General features: G+C 25.9%; 2 protein-coding genes across 2 annotated transcripts; both read left to right on the forward strand.

Moving 5' to 3' along the window:
* Positions 1-1,115: 1,115 nt before the first annotated feature.
* On the forward strand, positions 1,116-2,232 carry LOC114162791 (short-chain dehydrogenase reductase 3b-like). Its single transcript, XM_028046768.2, has 2 exons — positions 1,116-1,209; positions 1,284-2,232. The coding sequence occupies exons 1-2, from the start codon at positions 1,196-1,198 to the stop codon at positions 2,062-2,064; spliced, it is 795 nt and encodes a 264-aa protein (XP_027902569.2). The 5' UTR covers positions 1,116-1,195; the 3' UTR covers positions 2,065-2,232.
* Positions 2,233-7,876: 5,644 nt separating this feature from the next.
* Positions 7,877-9,207, forward strand: LOC114180121 (short-chain dehydrogenase reductase 3b-like). Its single transcript, XM_028066505.2, has 2 exons — positions 7,877-7,990; positions 8,256-9,207. The coding sequence occupies exons 1-2, from the start codon at positions 7,977-7,979 to the stop codon at positions 9,034-9,036; spliced, it is 795 nt and encodes a 264-aa protein (XP_027922306.1). The 5' UTR covers positions 7,877-7,976; the 3' UTR covers positions 9,037-9,207.
* The last annotated feature ends 11,168 nt before the right edge of the window (positions 9,208-20,375 follow it).

Consider the following 20,375-nt stretch of genomic DNA (forward strand, 5'->3'; position numbering starts at 1 on the left):
AATTTGTATTAACTTTAAGAATAATTATAAATAAATACAAAAATAAATCTAAATTCTTCACAAATATCTTGTCATTAAGAACGTATTATATGACAATATTTAAGTGGAATAATCGTGCGAGTAACTGTCATATATAGGTAATGGAAAAATTTACTAACAAAAATTTTCTAAATTTATAGAAGGGATCTAAACATAATAAATTTTTTTTTTCATGTATTTAGTCTTCATTAAAGTTCTCATAAATCCATTTCAAGGTCTTAATGCTTTCAAAATAGTCACGTATTGGCAGCAGCACATTTTAAGAATTTACAGCAAATATGAAGTGAAGAGGAGATTGCATTTGGCTTAACTTTTCTTTTTTTTATCTCTGCTGTGGAAAATACCTATTACCTACTTTTAAAAATACTGTATTTTTCCTTAAAATACACGAGTTTTACCATATTTAATGATTATTATATTCCTTCCATATTTCGTTTTTAATAAACTTTGAATAATTATGCATTGCATGTGATAAACTTCTAGTTAACTGTTAATTGATAACAACAAAAATAAGACCGATCCTTATTTAATTACTTATATATGTGTTGTATTGCATCTTAAAATTGAGTTGCATGATAGATTAATTCTTATAAAATAAAACATTTTTTTCCAAATTAAAACAAGAATTATTGAGCACTACATAACATTATAATGCCGTTTTCAGTCCAATCGAAACCAGAATTTGCTAGAACCTGGCCTCCACGTATTTGGTGAACATTCTGTGATAATAGTCTGGTGTACCAATGGTTCTAGAAGCTAAATTGGTGCTGCGCAATTTCGTACCTATGTTGTCTCATGTTTTTATTAGGGAAAAACATTGGTGCACCTTTTTTACACATGTGGAATTTTTTATAACTATCATGTCACCTATAGACTGAATAAGTGATATTTTTAAAATTAAAAATGATAAGTTAAAATTGTGAATATATATTAGAAATCAAAATGATATTTTATTATTTAAGTTTTGCATGGGACCTACTAAAAAAATAAGAATTCAAATTGAATCTTTCTATTAGAAATATGAACTTGAAGAGTCTAAAAAAAGGCTTTTTTTTTTTTTCTTTTTATAGTGGTAACACGGTTTTCTTATGTTGGCCTCATTGTCTCTATAAATATAGAGAAGTTATTGGCTAACAACAGTAGCACATTAAGCAGAATGTCTAAACAAAGGTATGTAAGGGACTCCAGAATCACGTTACATATATCTCTCTGGGATTAATAAATTAAATTTGTGTAATATTTAGGTTGCAGGGTAAGGTGGCTATTGTCGCCGGCGGAGCCACCGGAATAGGAGCGGAAGCAGTGAGGATATTCATGGAAAACGGAGCATCGGTGGTCATAGCAGACATAAAAGACGAAGTAGGTCAAAGTTTGGCAACTTCATTTGGCTCAGAGAAAGTGAGCTATCGGCACTGTGACGTGAGAGACGAGAATGAAGTTGCAGAAACAGTGGGTTTCACAGTAGAGAAATATAGCAGCTTAGACATAATGTTCAGCAACGCTGGCATCGCAGGAACCTATTCCTCCTTACTGGATCTGGATCTCAACGAATTTGACAACACCATGACCATCAACGTTCGTGGGGTGGCCGCAACCATCAAGCACGCGGCACGTGTCATGGTTGCTAGAAAAACACGTGGATCCATAATTTGCACTGCCAGCGTGGCTGCTTCCTTCGCAGGAGGCGCGGGACATGAATACACCGTATCAAAACACGGCGTTCTTGGGCTTGTTCGGTCGGCGTGTGGCGAGCTCGGAGCTTATGGGATCAGAGTGAATTCCGTCTCGCCTTATGCACTTGCCACGCCTATGACTTGCGACGCACTCGATGTGGGACCTGCTGAAGTTGAAGCTGCAGCACATGGTTCTGCGAATTTGGAGGGAATTACGTTGAAGGCTAATCATATTGCGGAAGCTGCCCTGTTTCTTGCTTCTGATGAATCGCTTTATATCAGTGGCCACAACTTGGTCGTCGATGGAGGTTTCTCCGCCATTAATCGCTGGCTTCCTAGGATTCAAAAGTAAATATCTCAAAAGAAACAGAGGCAAGAAACACAGATGATTAGTCTTCAATGTCTTGTCCACAGCTGGGTGCAAATGTTTTCCTACTTTTAAATTCATATCTCATGTGTTTTATGCGATCGGTGGTCATATATGTGTGTAAAATTTACGTGTTAAGGTCTTTACTTATTACATCATAGGGTATTTTAATCTTTCCTTATTTTTAATAATGAGAGCACAATTTATTAATGAGAAAATGTAGAAAAATAATAAATAAATAATCATTCGTAACTATATTGTAATGATAATAGTATAATAATAATAATAATATGAAAGTAATGAGTTAAATGAAGTTGATATAAACACAATTAAAGATGATGATGTGTGATAAGATCCACTTGACTTTGCTTTCTTTTAATGAAAAAATTACATGGTTGGTTATTGTAAAGTCTGTTAAATCTCGAACTAAAAATATGTTCAAAATTATGTGTGAAGAAAAATAGAAAAGAACTTTCAAGTTTGGAGAAATGATGGAAACGTAAGAATTTATGCCCTGTGGCTTTTATATAACAAATTGAAAGTAATTAGATAAAAATAAATGACACATGATGATGTATATTACTATGCTACTTACCATTTGGATGGTAGTTAACACTTAAAAGTAAATATGTGGGTTGGGTTTGAATAAATTAGTTTTATTATTTGGTTGAAATGGAACAAAGAGGAGTGTGATATAATTGAATATCTAGAAAGTTTCTTGTTAACTTCATCGCTTCATGGATTTCACTTTCGCTTTGGTTAGGTTAGAAACAACAACTAGGACTTTGTCAAATTCAGTGGCTAGAATGCTAATTTCTTTAAAACTAGTTGAAAAATAATAACACTTTACTATCTCTGGTAATATTTATTTTGTATTTCATTTAGCAGATTTATATATATATATATATATATATATATATATATATATATATATATATATATATATATATATCCCAACGAATCATATTGTTTTTGTTCACCGAGCCATTTCATCCATTAACTGTGCGTTTCAAAAAATCTATAAATTGAGGGCATGATATAGATTAAAAACACAGTAAGAGAAAAAAATGATATTTATACACTGGAGAGTAGAAAGACGTTTTGAAAGTTGAAGACATTAAATTTTTTGTTATGAGTAACTAACTCCCTCTTTCCTCATTCATGGAGATTGGATGTAATGTATTTTTAATTTTCTATGAATTCTCATTCAATATTTTTTCCATCATCTTTTATGTTTTATTATTGTTTTAAATGCACAGTCTATGAATTTTGCACATTCCAGAGTACCAATTGATCTGAACATAGTTAGGGAAACCTGGTTATGATCTTCAACTTGCATGTTCTAGATATGGTGCATATGTGAGAGTACCGATTGTTCTAAATGATAGTTTGGGAAATCCAAGTAAGATAAAACAACAATTTATTTGACATGTTAGAGATAGATGTTATCATTGGTCATTTCTTAAGCATCCATGGGTCATTAAAGCAAACCTAATAGTAAGAATTTCTAGCCATAGAGTTTTTATTATTGTACATGATGCTTGTCTGCAACAAAATCAAAATATGTTACAAACTATGAGAATCACACAAATATAAATATGTTGTTTGTTGTTTTTACTTTAAATGAAATTGTGAAACCCCATTTCAATTAAGTTTTTATATTATATTTTTCTCAATAAAACCATTTGTGTCCATTGTGCCAATTTTTATTTATTCTTTACATTTAATTTTAAATTTATTTTTTATCTAAAAAAAATGTTTTGTTATTCTTATTGATTTATCAGTAACTAACAAATTGATTTAAATCACGTTAGTTTTCGTGGGATACGATATTGAAATTTTGTTTTTAGAAACGAATTCTTAACAACATTTTTTCTAGTTTTATATATTTAAATATTTATTTATAATGAATTACTTTATTAAAATTATAATATGTTATAAACTCATATGAATATAAATTTAATAAATATATTTAATTTAATATGTATAAATTAATTGGGAATAAGAGTGATCATGATGTAGAAGATAATTTAAATAGGTAATAATTATGGTAATAGAAAAATGATCATAGATAAATATTGTAATTATGGTTGTTTTTTGTAAAATTAATTTTGATAAATGTATATTTCTTTTGTTAAAATAATTTATGTACTTATTTTGTTTGTGCGTTATAACTTAGAAAATAAAAATTAAATAACAATACAATTGTAGGTGAAAATATTTGAAAAATAAAATAACGTAAAGTTAAAAATTAGTAATATGAATGTAAAACATTCATTTTTATTTATAACAAAATTATTAAAAGAAAAAAATATAGATTTTTAAAAAGTATATTCAAAACATTCAGATTCGGAAAAAGTATAGATTTTAAAAAACAAATATTTAGAAAAAAATATATAAATTTAAAGTAAAGCAGAATATAAAAATTCTTAATAGAATATTATAAAAATTTAAAAATACGAAAGGTATAAAATTTAAAAATTTAAATTTAAATTCAAATTCAAATTAAATAATTATTTGTTGAAGTTGTTAATTATTTAAATTAAAATAATAACTAGAAAAAATAAATTACTTAGTAATAAATTTTTAATTTTAAAAAAAAGCTAGTAACAAAATATATGGTAAACAAAAAAAGAATAAGATGAATTAAGGGAATTAATTTGAATTAAATTTGACAAATATATATATTTATATAGTTAAAATAGTTTAATTTGTTAAAATTTTGGTGCACATTGTTAGAAAAATTAAATTAAATAATAAACTAATTGTAAGTGAAATTATTATAGAAATAATTTTATTACATAAATTATTTTAACCATATAAATATACATTTCTAAAAAAATATAATTACAATATTTAATTATGATAATTTTTCTGTTACCACAATTATAGTATATTTAAATGATCTTATTTATTATAACCATTTTCAAATTTCTTATTTTTATTTAATTTATAAATATTAAATTAAATACATTTTTAAATTTATATTCATATGAGTTTATAAAAGATTATAAATTAATAAAATAATTTATTATAAATAAATATATAAATCTATAAATCTAAAAAAAATGTTGTTAAAGATTCGTTTCTCAAAAAATACTATTTCAGCAATAAATATGATGTCAATAAAGTTCAAAAACATGATGATATTTAATCTTTAGCAAGAAGAAATTGTACTTAAACCATATAAGAGTCTAATTTGAGAAGAAAAAAAAGTTCAAAAATAAATAAGATGTCAATAAAGTTCAAAAATAATATATTACAGACAAAAAATTATTAATGGACTTTGAAATGTTAATATAAATAAAGGAGATACCAAAATTTATAATGATATTTAATATCACATGTATTCTATTTATTCCATTCCATGATTTTCTCTTTTATTTACATCACGTTATTTATTACACTATTATTTTTTTCTTTCTCTATCTTTCTATATTAGGCATCGCAACACACCAGAATAGGTACAAAATGTATTATTATTAGTATATGTCCTGTTAAGAAAATTTGTCCTATTATCTGTTAAAAAAATACTCACAGATGCGTGAATTGTTATGAATATCATGAGCATTTTTCATATTTTATTTCTTTAATTTTAAGTAAAATTATTTAAAAACAAGTCTTTAAGATATAAATTTAAATAAAAAATAGTTTTAAAATACAATTTAAATGAAATTTTATATTAAAATATTAATGCCAATAAATTTAATTTTTTTAAAAAATACCAAAATATAAATATTAAAAGAGTAATATTTTTAAAATAATTTCAATTTCATTTGTATAAATAAAAGTAATGCAAATATATAAAACATCCCATCCAATAGTCTAAAACAATGAAATAAAACATTTTGTAGTTGAAAATCATAAAGCATAGAATACTAAAATGTATTTGTTATATTACAATCATCCATAAAATAAGCACTAAAATATAATTTATACATGACATACTACAAGTTTGATGTTTTTCAAAAACATCAATACATTAGAATCATACATCATCTAGATTGCTACATCATCCTCTTTCCGAACTAGCTCAATTACAACTTTCTCATCTACTTACACTAGTTAAGTGATCATTGCAAAAGAAAACAAAATCCGACAAACAAGACACAGAGGATAAATTAATGTATAAAAAGATTTAAATCATTTCATAATACAAATACATAATCAAATTGTCTTATTTCATACAAAGACCTAAAGCTATGACTCAATTATCCATATACTTGCATTGATATTGGATCATAAGAAGTTGTGCACTTGTTGTGGCATCTAATGTTTTGTAGAGCCATAGACAAAGAGTTATACTCTACCACACACAAGGTTAGTGGTTAGTCCGTTAACGTCTTTGATCAAAGTAAAACCCTTAGACTAGGATGTCATACTCTATTCTCACTACATACCCATTCTTCTCTATTTGAAAATTTGAATGGTTATTAGAGCGTCAGAATAAGTTCTAACTAGATTCATACATCAATGCATACACTACTACAATCACTACTAAGCTTTCTTGGATTAGCATCAATCAATCTCAACTCAACCTCATATAATAATCTCAATTACAACTCATATATCAATCATTTAATAGTTAATAATCCACATTTACCACAAAACAACAAATTTTTAGCATATTAGCATAGAGAATGACTACCAAATTTTGATGTATTTGCTCACTGAAGAAATCATTGGAGTTCACAAAGGTAAATTCCTCCAAAATTCGTTCAGTGAGTCTATTCTCGCTCAACGACTACAAAGTTAGTAAGCTTCCTGACTTTGAATACGCTTATACGATCAACAAGCATATCCTCACTCAGCGAGCTTGCATAATTCTGCAAAATCTAATCCTACATAACTATGGCATTCCATTCAAGTCTAAGCAATTCAATAGCCATTTCAATTGCTAAAAACATACCAAACTCAAATTTATCACAAACATCAATGCCAATTGATTTCAAATGCAAACCAAATCAACAAAGAGTTCTCAACAAGCAATTTAGACATAAAATCCAAAATTCCACACATCATATATCATACCACAACTCAGATCCACAGATAAATTACAAAATACTCATGCAAGTTACTAATTTAGAAATTAGACATATCAAACATAATGTAATAAACTTCCCTTATCGTGAGACAACTCAAATAGCCAAAAGAGTATCAAACCTCCTTAAAGTTAATAGAATGTACAAACTTAACCTAAGAACGGTACAAACATGATCAGGGCATACCATTAGAACCATTGATCAGCAGAAACTCACCAAGATGACTCACATGTCACATTTAAGCTATAATCACTCACATGCAACCAAAATAACAATTGACAATGAGAAAAGAACAGAAAATTAACTTATAGATAAATTAATTTGTTAGAAGTGAAGAGATCGTCACAAAGATTATCCTAATGGTCTCCAATCTTCAAAAAATGAATACAGGAATAAGAAATGTAAAGAAGCGAGAGGAGTCTAATTTTTTTTTTTTTAAATAATGATACAATTATAAATAATAAAACTCATTATAAATTTCTATTTATATTTTAATTTTTTTAATATTAAAATAATCAATTTTCGATTATATCGATCCTAAAGTATAACATCATTTTTTAGGATATTACGTTACGGATGTAAAAACTTAACTTTTTAGGTGTGGTCAGGATCATTGTTTTGATACCTTACTCCATATAGTCAAACCGTATATACCCAATGAGGTGTCTATTATTACAAACAAACAACCACCAAACAGACAATATGACCCTACAGCTTCAGAAACACCTCGAGCTAAACCCGGAAAATGTGATTCATTTATCTTTTCTAAAACTCACACGTTTTTCTTCATCGCTGCTTCCTACATTTATCGCTTATAAATCTAGGGAAATTTTACTCTACCAACTCTCATATACAATGTCGAAACAAAGGTGTGGCTTTCAATATTCTTTCCATTGCCTACTCCAAGAATTGATAGCTTCAATCAATTTACTAGATTGCACGAATTTAGACTTTAAATCAAGAAAATGAGTTCTCCAACTTCTAAAATTATGTGATTCATCACCAAAATATTGAGTGATTAGATAGGGTAGAAAATCACACATTTTCAGAAGTTAGAAAATAAAACGGCTCGAATTCTTCTCTATCATTTCACCTGAAGATTAATTAACCACAACATGTTTATGTGATGTTTAGGTTGCAGGGAAAGGTGGCCATCGTCACCGGTGGAGCTGGCGGAATAGGAGCAGAAGCGGTGAGGATATTCCTCGAAAACGGAGCATCGGTGGTGATAGCAGACGTGAAGGACGAATTAGGTCACACGTATGCAGCTTCATTTGACTCAGAGAAGGTGAGTTACCGGCACTGTGATGTGAGAGACGAGAAGCACGTTGAAGAAACGGTAGCTTTCGCGGTAGAGAAATACGGGAGCTTAGACATCTTGTTCAGCAATGCTGGAATCGCGGGTCCTCTGTCGAGCATTCTCACCTTCGATCTCACTGAATTTGACAACAGCATGGCCGTGCATCTTCGCGGTGCGGCAGCATTCATCAAGCACGCGGCACGTGTGATGGTGGAAAGGAAGACACGTGGATCCATAATCTGCACGGCCAGCGTGGCTGGTTCCGTCGCCGGTTGCGCGGGTCACGATTACACCGCGGCCAAACACGGGCTTATTGGGCTTGTTCGGTCGACGTGCAGCGAGCTTGGAGCTTATGGCATAAGAGTGAATTCCATTTCGCCTTATGCAGTTGCGACGCCTCTTACTTGTGAAGCCATGGATATGAAGGGTGGTGAAATCGAAGCTGTAGGTCACGCGCTGGCGAATTTGCATGGAATCACGTTGAAGGGTAGTCATATTGCAGAAGTTGCTCTGTTTCTTGCTTCTGATGAATCGGCTTATATCAGTGGACACAACTTGGTCGTCGATGGAGGTTTCACCGTTGTTAATCGCGGTCTTGCAAGTGTTAAAAATTAAATTATCCATTCTGGGATGCTATGTTATGTTGCAATGTATGGCACAGAAAACGAGTGAAGAAAATGACGGTACGTCATCCATGGAAGATTATCCGCCGCCATTGTCATCTGACAAAAATAATGATATTTGATATCAAATTATCGAAGTAATAAAATATTCGTTTTCTTAGCAGATTTGTGTAATATTAATAAAGTCTATAACTTTTTATTATCTAGATCCATACGTAGAGATTTTGTAGGTTAATTTATGTTTTATTAGTTTATTTATTAATAATTTCATTGAAAGACCCATCATACGTAAAGTTAATGATTCATCGTGGTTATCAACTTAAATGAATATAACGTAAATGAAGAACTCTAGATATAAAAGATTTATTACATCGAAAATCTTTTTGAGAAAAATTTCATACTAGCATGACTCATAAAATAGATGATACAAAAATGAAAAAACCACATCACTAAAAATGGGTTATCAGATCACTTCTAAAATAAAATATGATTGAGTTAAAATATTAATATGTTTTGCTTTCGGTTTCTTAAATCTAAATTAGCTGCTTAGATCTTTATATATGAGAATGTGTTATCTTTAATTGGTATCCTTCCAACAGAATTATTTTCTATCAGTTCATCATTTATTAAAATAAAATGATATGTTGACAAGAAGTTTCTTCTACATAACTAAATTACAGTTTATTTTTAATGACAGAATATTCAATTAAATAAAATAACTATTTTTCCAACAATTAAACAACAGGTTATTTTAAAGAATAAAATTATAAAATAAAGGGTTAAATATGTTTTCGATCCCTCAAGTTTCAGCGAAATTTGAAATTAGTCCCTCATTAAAACTTTTGACCAATTTAGTCCTTTATCTTTTAAAATGCATGAATTTAGTCCTTTTAACCAAATTTTGTTAAGTTTATCTGACGTTTCAAGCGCATTTCATGATGGTATTTAAATTATTTACATTGTTTGACACATTTTTGCTTCAATGTTAATTTAAATACTATCATGAAATGTGCTTGAAATGTCATATAAACTTAACAAAATTTGGTTAAAATGACTAAATTCACGCATTTTGAAAGATGAAGGACTAAATTGGTATAAAGTTTTGATGAGGGACTAATTCCAAAATTCACTGAAACTTGAGGGACCAAAAACATATTTAACCCTAAAATAAATATCATAACTCTTATACACGGATGAAGCATTACATCAATAAATAAAACTATTGAATTTTTTGTGAGATAAAATTTTATTTTAACAACCTTTATTTCATGCTTAATTATGTTTTGAATCCCTCATAAATTTGAGCTTTTAATTAGGTCTCTAACAAATTTTTGTATTTTACTGAATTTGAGTCCTTAAAATTTTAAAACATTTTTTTTCAATTGAAACCTGCAATTAAATGTGACCGTCAACTTTGTGATGTGACACTTACAACTCCATAAATATTATCACATAATATTTTATCACATAAGACCTTGATGAAGAAATCTTTTTCAAATATTTATTACATTTAAAGAAAATTATTTTTAAATTTAATTAAAATTATAAATTATAAAATTAGAAATACAAAATTACAAAAGTTATAAAACATGGAACTGTGAAATTATGAAAACAAAATTATAAACTTCAAAATTAAAAAAAAAATATTACAGCAATTATAAAATTATAAAAATATATAATTTCATAATTGCAAAATTATAAAATATACAAATATAGTTTCTATTTTATAATTTTATAATTTTATAATTTTATAATTTTTTTTGTAATTTTATAGTTTTATATAAAACTATAAAAATTATATTTGTATATTTTATAATTTTGTAATTATGAATTTTTTTTTAATTTTGTAATTTGTTTATTTTTGTTATTTTATTTTTGTTAAAAAAAATTTTACAATTTTTCAGTTACATGTTATATATTTTTGTAATTTTTATTTATTTTTAATTTTATAGTTATAATTAAATTTTAAAAAAATCATTAAATATTGTAAATATTTGAAAAAAATCTTGTCAAAATCATTTGCTGTAACAAATATCATGTGACATATCTATGGGAAGTGGTTACAAGATAACTATCACATCACACAATTAATCCCAACATTTAACGTCACATTTACCTGTAGGAACTTAATTGAAAATTTTTCAAATATAAAGGGGATAGCACAAAAATTGAGTAGAGACTTAATTAAAAATTCCTAGATTGCACTTCAAACATAATTAAGCTTCTATTTTAATGTATATAATTTTAAATTAAATTTAAAAAATATTAGTCAATTTAAAATATTTAAATAATTTATACTATTAAAGATCTAGATGTGAATGGTACTTGCATGACATAGGGGAGCCATGGCTCCCCCAAAATTTTTAAATTTTATTTTATATATATTTATATATTTTAAAATTATATTATTATATTATTTATATATTTTTAATATTTAAAAAATAAATAAAGTTAAAATAAAAATCAATTTGATGGATGTTGGTTAAAATAAAAAAGGAGTAGGATTCTAATTCTAGTCATCACAATCATACCAAGCCATCAAGAAAGTGTGAGAGTAATAAGAAATAAATAAAGATATAGATTGGAAAAGAGAGATAAGAATAATACATTCTCACCCGATCTCTGACAAGACAAGGTTGGTATCTATATATGTTAGATTTATAATTCTTTTATTACGATATTTCTCTCAAATTAGGTTTTTCCCAAATTAGTATAAATCTTATTTATGATTTTAGGAATTCTTTTTGTGAAATTGACATGAATCCTAATTATATTTTTTATAAATTAGTATAACTCTAAATTATAAAATTTAGGAAAATTAAAGAATTTTTTTTGTTTTCTGTTACATATGGTAAAATTTTATATGGATGTGTTTTGGACCGCATTACAAATTTTACTGCACATAATGAATTAGTTGAATAGTCTTGAATTGAAATAAAAATTAAAATATACCTCTTCCGTGAATTTAATAAAATAAAAAGATTAAAAAATGTGAATCTATATGAAAAATAGTTTAAATAGAAGAAACGAAAAGATTTTTTTTTAATTAAAAAAATAGTATATATATATAAATCTAGGTAATTGAATACTTTTAAAAAGAAATATTTATAGTTTAAATGCTTTCTTATTTTTTTATCCAAACACAATATTTCATTAAAAAAAATTAAATTTTTAAAAATAAAATTATTTCATTAAAATATTTTATCCAAACACACAATTATTCTTAAGAAATTACGTGAAGTATTGCTAAAAACTCTAATTTTTTTTATATTATATTCCGTCAAAACTTACCGAAAAAACATCAATTATTTTGATGTGGATGGTAATGTGGAACTTTGAATTAAATGAGAATTTGATGTGAGGTCCCTGTTATACGGTCTCTTCTGTAGGGACACTTTCTTTCAATTCCACAGATCTCATTTACACAACTTTTCTTCAGGCATTGGATCTAGACATGCTCCCTCCACTTTTTTCTTTATAAAACAGTACGGTTAGTAGGAGTTTGGAAAGAAGAGATAAGAGAAAAGATGTTCAACACTATAAAAAATAAAATTACATTCATTTTATAGTTTAAAATAATAATATTTTAATTATACTTATATAACTTTTTAATTTAAAATTATAATATATAGTATTTATAAAAGTTTTAAAGAATTGTATTCTTAAAGAGAATGTCAAATAATTTTTTTTCTAAAATAAAAGAGGAGAAAAAAGGCATCTTGGCACAACAAAGCAAATACAACTTGAGAATTGAGTGGAGAAGAAATGGAAAATTTATTAAATTTCACCTGTAAATAAGAACGTAGAAATAATAATAATTATAATAATAATAATAAATTACTAATTTTAATTGTAGAATTAAATTATTATAAAAATAATAATATTATTATTGCTATTAAACCTTGTGGATAATTAATAATATATTAATGATAATAATAATAATAATAAAACTAATAATAATATTATTAAAACTAATAATAATTATTTATTTGATACTAATTTTAACAATAAAATTGTAATCTAATAAAATTATTTATTAAAATATTATTTTATACCTATCAAATCATTTACAAATCTTTACCAACTTTATCTTCAAATCTCTTGACTCTCACATTTCTATCCCTTTAAAGAGATAACCTCACTTTTCTCTCAAATCTTCTAAAATTCATCTACTCACTCTCCCTCAAATCCATCATTTGAGACAAACTCAAACATACCCTTGGAAAAAATTGAAAGAATTAAAAAAAAATGTATTTTTAAAAAGATAGAATGTTTTTTAAATAATGATATCTTTATAAATTTTTTATTTAAAGGTAAGTTTTTTATTATTAGAATAATAAGATTTGGTTATTTTAAAATAAAACCATTTCTAACACATAATATCACTTTTGTTTATATAAATAAATATATTTTCTTTATCTTTCGTTAAAAAGTGGACTTTAAGTTTAACTCAACCTCACAAAACTAACTTGTAAGTTAAGGTTTTCACTTCACTTCTATATTTTAAAATTATCTTTTATCTAGTCGATATGAGACTTCTAACAACCATGTTAAACACTAATTTTGTAATGGTATTGAGTGAGAATTAAAATTTTCCTTTTCAATATTAATTGTTTTTTATTGAAAGTCTATTATATATATTCAGTAAGTATTCTGGTGTAACACACTATTAAATACATAAATATTCTCAGATAAAATATCATATTAAGTAGTCTATGAAAATAGATGTATAGTAGATTTTTTATAAAGATACCACCCCGGTCACTCACAAAACATGTACGAGAGTTTTCAACACACATTTAATATTTTACGAATGCATTATAAAATATTTCAACATTATTTCATTATTTATAATGTAATTTTTAGAGTTTTATTACTAATTGAAGCATTCTATCCAATCATACTTAAACAATTACTTGAAAAATTATTTACTAAATTTTTTCTCCAAAATTATTCAATACTAAAAACCACCTTATTATTAGCACGATTTCATTAAGTTTTATGCATATTTTCAGCTACATACTAAATTATATATATTATCACACATAATTTACAACCTAATTTATGACACTTGAAAAATAATTTCTTCTTAATATTTTAGTTGAATCAGTATCAATTTAGAATATTTCTTTAGAAACAGTAAATGACTTATAATTTTTTAATGAAATAAGAAAATAAGGGTTCTTAAGACACCATTAACTATAACAATAATGTCATATTACAAATATCATACACTGAAATTTCTCAATCATGTGAATTAGTGAACATTTAAAAGAAAAAACTCAAAAAGCAATTATATTGGTACTCTAAATATTGCAAGGTGGCTAAATAGACACCGACATGTGTTTGTTACCACAGAATTCTAAATTTCAAAAATTATGATACTCACGGAAGCACAGCAATAATGGTGGAGAATTGGCTCACTCAACCAAAAAGTGGAAAAAAATTAAAGACTTCATTGCTAACTTCTTTGGATTTTTCATTTTTACGAAAAAGTGCTAAAAGGGATTACCCGACAAAACACAAAAGGTAAATAATTCATTGTTTTCAAAAGAAAACAATTAAAAACTTTAACAATTATATATAATTCATTATTTTGTTCTTAATCTTGATTAGTTTTTTTCATTTTACGTGGAACGTTGATTCGTCTTTGGAACGTCTTCGTTCCATGGATGGTGTTAATATTTTGGTTTTAAATTCGTTAAGATATATATGTTAAAGTGGATGTAATTTTTATAATAATTTATCATTAAAGAAATACATTAGAGGATTGATAAGAAAAATATATTAAAATTATCTTTAGTCAAATATTTTTACCAAAAAATATTAATAAATTTTTAAGATGAACTCTGAAGAGTTAAGGTGTTGTCTCCTGATAAAAAAAAATTAAAGAAAGATTTACCTACTCTCCGACTCATATCATTAAAATTTAAATATATGTGTATTAGAAGAACAGTAAATTTTAAAACATAAATTTAAAAAGAGGTCTTATATTTTCAATATTTTATTTAGTTATATATTAATATTTAATATTAGAGTGAAAGAGTATTTTGAATTTTTGTTCTCATACACGTGAGACACAATTGGTAGAAAAGTCATTTATCTAATAATATATATTTATAATTAATAATATATAAATAGACACTTCTTCTTGTACACGTTTATTTTTCTAATTTTATTTTACAATAATGAAACATCCATCAGTAACAGTAACTTGGGCGATATTTTATTGACCGTTAATTTATTATGTATTTAATGCTTTGATGCACATTGTTCTTCAGTTAGAAGTTAGTAGATAATGGTTAACAAAGTACTACTATCTTCATTCTTTTAGATGTCTACTGTTGTTATTTCATAGTAATTTTTTGTTTTTTACTACAATAAATTTGCCTAATGGTTAAATTTTGTATTGTGTTCATTTTCAATATGAATGAAAAATAATGTCTGATGGACACTTTCACGTGGACATTTCACTTCGTCACGGCACCGGATATGTTTTATATCATGTTAAATATATTTTTGTCTTTTAACTTTTATTAAATTTTGTAATTAATTTATTTTAAAATTTTAGACTAATTTAGTCATTCATTTTTTAAAATACGTAGATTTAGTTCTTTTAATCAAATTTTGTTAGGTTTATTTGATGTTTCATATGTATTTCAAGATTATAATTGTTTATACTATTTTACACATTTTTACTTTAATGTTAAGTTAAATACTATTATGAAACACATTTAAAATATTAAATAAATTTAACAAAATTTGATTAAAACAATTAAATTCACGTATTTCGAAAGATGAATGACTAAATTGGTCCAAAATTTTAAAATTGACTAATTTCAAAAATTTACGTAAGAAACAAAAATATATTTAACCTTTTTATATTTTAAACATATTTTCTTGAGAATAATGTTCAACATTAATGAAACTCATGTTTTATTTATGGAAAATTACCTCTTGGACAAAAAAAAAACTTTTGACAAATTTAACAAAAATTTTAAAAAATAGAATTAAAACAGATTAATTTTTATTTTTTAATTAAAATAAAATAATAAAATAATGTTTTTTACTTGAATATGAAACTTTGTCAAAAACTTTGTTAAAAACTTTGTTAACCTGTCATAACTCATGTAATACAAAAAGCTTCTTCAGATGGACCAAATAACTTTAAATAAATTTATTTTTTTCCTTTTCTCATTATCTACTGCATATTTTGATTATGTTCTTAGAGGATCGTTGCAATTAACCATATGCGATTTTCCTATCCAAGATAAATATAGTACAAGATATTTATAATATATAAATTCTGGCAGTAGAAAAGCATAAATATGAAACCATAACTAAAGTCACGATTTCATTGTGTTTTCTATTTGCAATTTGAATTTGAAACACAATCATATTTTTAACAAATTTTCCGAATACCAAAATCAGTTTTATTTCAAATTTTGGCTAATAAAAAAAACTAAATTAGTTATCTAATAAAATTTTATTATCTTTACATTTAATTTCATTTTGTCTTTTTTTGTTATATTTTATGAGTCATCAATTTTCAAAACTCATTGTTATTCTATTTATAGTTTTTATGTCCTTTCTTTACTCAAATACCTGGCACTTTTCTCTTCTTGCTACATCTAGTGCTTCTTCCACACAAAGTCATGATTTTGTTTTTTTTTGTTTTTTTATCTACGTTTTTCTTTATTTCTCAATCACTTTTTTCTATCAACACTTATAAATTTGATTGCATAATTTTTATAAACATTATACCTTCTTTATATGTTGAAATATTAGAAGGGAGATATTTGTTCTTACTCTTTCTTAATTTATTCTATTAATCGAAGCTCTGGGGAAATAAATAACAGACAAAATAAAGCGTTTTTATATTTTATTAAAAAAAATCATTTTAAAAATTCTATTTCTTATAAATTTTAGGAAACTCAAACACATTCTAAATATTAATTTGTATTTAGTATTTCATTTAAAAAAAATCATTGTTGTAAAATTATGAGAATTCAATTAGTGTTTTATGTATTATAACATATATATGTGAACAAATATATAGCAAACATTCTAAAATTATTTATAATTTTACTTGTCATATTAACATGATCAAATTACAAATATTATAAACCTATCTTAAAAAGTTGGACACAATAATGTGATCATATTTATATCGGTAACGATGGATAAAAAAAATTGTTGATAATCCTCGATGATCTAAATTTGTCAATAAATATTCTTTGATAATTATCGACAGGTTTTGATTATCATAAAATTCAGTAAATATCATAATTGAGTCCTTTTTTTTTTTCTCTTTTTCTTTATCTTGTTCATTTTTTTTTTCTTCTTTCTCATCTACTACCACCTCATTTACCATCCTTGTCGTTGTCGTGTCAATTGTATCCTCCTTCATTCTCTCCTCTCATTAGACTTGGTGAAAATGTTTATGTCTTTTTTTTATTGACAGACATTAAAACATAATTAATGATGAATTTTACACAAATTAATCAAAGCTCAAGACAAGAAGTATGATACTATTTTACTAATAAAATTTATCGATAAATCCATTAGTAATAATAATTATATTTTTTTTATTGACAGACTTTAAAACATAATCAATGACAAATTTTATACAAATTAATCAAAAATCAAGACAAAAAGTATGATGATATTTTACTAATGCAATTTACCGATAAATCCATTAGTAATAAGAATTATAAATTGTTATTGAAATTTATTAATAAAAATATTAGTCGACAATACAAGTTTTAATTTATCGTTAAATTTTAAAAAATATATTTTTGTCAATAATTCAAATTCTAAAATCTATTTATAAAATTTGTTAATAAATTTAATTTTATCCATAAATATTTATTTTCGTCGGCAAAATTTTAATTTTAATTACAAAAATTCTTATAATAAATTTAACTAATATTTTAAACCATAATAATTACTTACAATAAAAAAATGAGCACACATATTTATAAATGTATGTATTTTCTCACACAAACACACGCAATAATATATATATATATATATATATATATATATATATATATATATATATATATATATATATATATATATTATTTTTAAGTAATTAGGTGAAACTCTTAAAATAATATTAAAACTCACAAAGTAGTTAAAACTTATTAATGTGGTATTTAATTTACGTTTAAATATATAAAACATATACAAAGGAGTTAAAAGTGCACACCTCAACAAATTTGTCTCATCAAAATTCGAATACTCAGGTTGGAAATTCAAAAACCCCAAATATGTCTTAATCTTGAAACTTTTTGTAACGGTTCAGCCCGAAAGACCCTCTTCCAATTTGAACAACCGATCCGCCTCTTCTTTTCGTGCCTCCATTTTTTCTTCCTGCACCTGTACTTTCCGAAATCCCCGTTTTATTCTTTCGTCAAAAGTAAATGAAAACCTAATTTCACCCTTCACTTTCGCGCCACTGATTCCCTGCACCTCCCTTGAGCGTCGTTGATTCCCTACACTTCCCTGGAACTTGATGATTCCATGCACCTCCCTCGAGCTTTTCCGTTACATGCGGAAATGATAATAGGTCGAGTCGACACTTATAGTTTTTATCCGCAGCTCAATTTGTAACGAAAAAATCTATTTGTTATTTATGTGAGTATCCGTTTAAAGATATTTGTAAATATTTTAAAGTCCATAAATATCCACGAATATTTTAAAAAATATTTTATAAATATTTAAAATTTAAATTTAAATAAAATTAGAAAAATATGTAAAATAAAATATAATTTAAATTTAAATTAATCTAAAAAAATAAAAATAAAAATATAATTTTAATTAAATTTAACTTAATAAAATATAAATATAATTTTAATTTTTTACGGGTAACAAATATCCGTATGTACAGATAGTATGATATTTGCACTTGATCCCTTCATAAGCAGGTGTTAAAATATCCGCTACCTGTTACGCACGAGTAACAAATACCCGCAGATACTAACTATACTATCCGTCATGAATTTTATCCGAAATATCCATGGTTACGTGTATTTTTGTCATCCCTAATCACACCACTAAAAAAATCAAAATAAATAATTGAATGATGATTAGAATCATAGGTTAAAAATAAATAAAAAAATGAGTTAATATATTTTTTGAATAGAGTGTTTCAGAAAGATAAAGTTCGAATCCGGAAATACCTTATGAGACAATTAATCTGAAAAATATTAAAAAAATAGATGCAAGTGTTTTATTATAATTTTAGTGAGGGTAATTTTTGGAATTATTTATAGGGGTGCGGGAAGAAAAAACAGGAAGGTGCAATAAGAAATGGTCTAATCAATCCCCTATAAAAAATTAAGAACCCAAACCCAAAGAGAAATGTATGCTTGTTACTTCTTCATAAAGCCATTCCTAGTATGATGTTCTTCATTCGTCAATTAACATAAATAATCTTATTAAACAACATTAAGCTTATAATTTTGGCAACTACATGTGTGCGTATCTTAGTTTCTTGCTTTCATAATGCTTTTTGAAGGCAATCAATCATAAAAAATAATAATAATTCTGACCGGTTGTAGGAGCTTAAAGCTCAGTTAAGTATCATTATTCTTCACTAATTAGACCGTCTCTGTATTTTATACACACATGTTTCACACCAAAGTTATATTTTTTTCATAGTTGTACTATGTCATATTTGTATATATCTTTATATTACACAAACTAAACTATATATCGCATTACATATTTCTCTCTTTTCACTCTGTTTGTACGAATACAACCTTTCAAAAAAAAAAAATTATGCTTTTCAGAATATTTTTTTAAAACAAATTAATGACCAACTGAAACATCTGGTTGACATGTTGATATTTCGTGCATGTCCAGTTTCTAAATTCGTTTATTTCAAAGAGGGAATATCAAATTTTCCCCATCGGTATGGAATTTATATAATAAAGTATTAAACATCTTGAAAACAATTAAATTCTATAATTGTATGATTGCATAAAAAAAAAAGTAATGAATAGTGTAGCTTGTACGAGTTGGAATGCTTGACCTTTCAACTGGACATTAAAAGCATATGATGAAGGCCATGTGATTCGAAACAGAGTGTATTGAATTTTATATGCTGCATACACCTAGTTGGAGACGTGGAATTCACCAAAATAATGAATGCATAATCAAATTTCTTCACCCACAGATCACGTATATTTATTCGATTTCGTATCCTAAAGAAATGCATCAGGCCGAGCAAAATAAAAACAGAGATGATTATACTATAGTTTCAACAGTTACTACGAGAAGTATCCGATTAACGACATTTTTCAAATATAAGATCAATAAGAC

Source organism: Vigna unguiculata, chromosome 1 (assembly GCF_037176805.1).
Source record: "Vigna unguiculata cultivar grain cowpea cultivar isolate G323 ecotype 2 chromosome 1, ASM3717680v1, whole genome shotgun sequence".
NCBI lineage: Eukaryota > Viridiplantae > Streptophyta > Magnoliopsida > Fabales > Fabaceae > Vigna > Vigna unguiculata.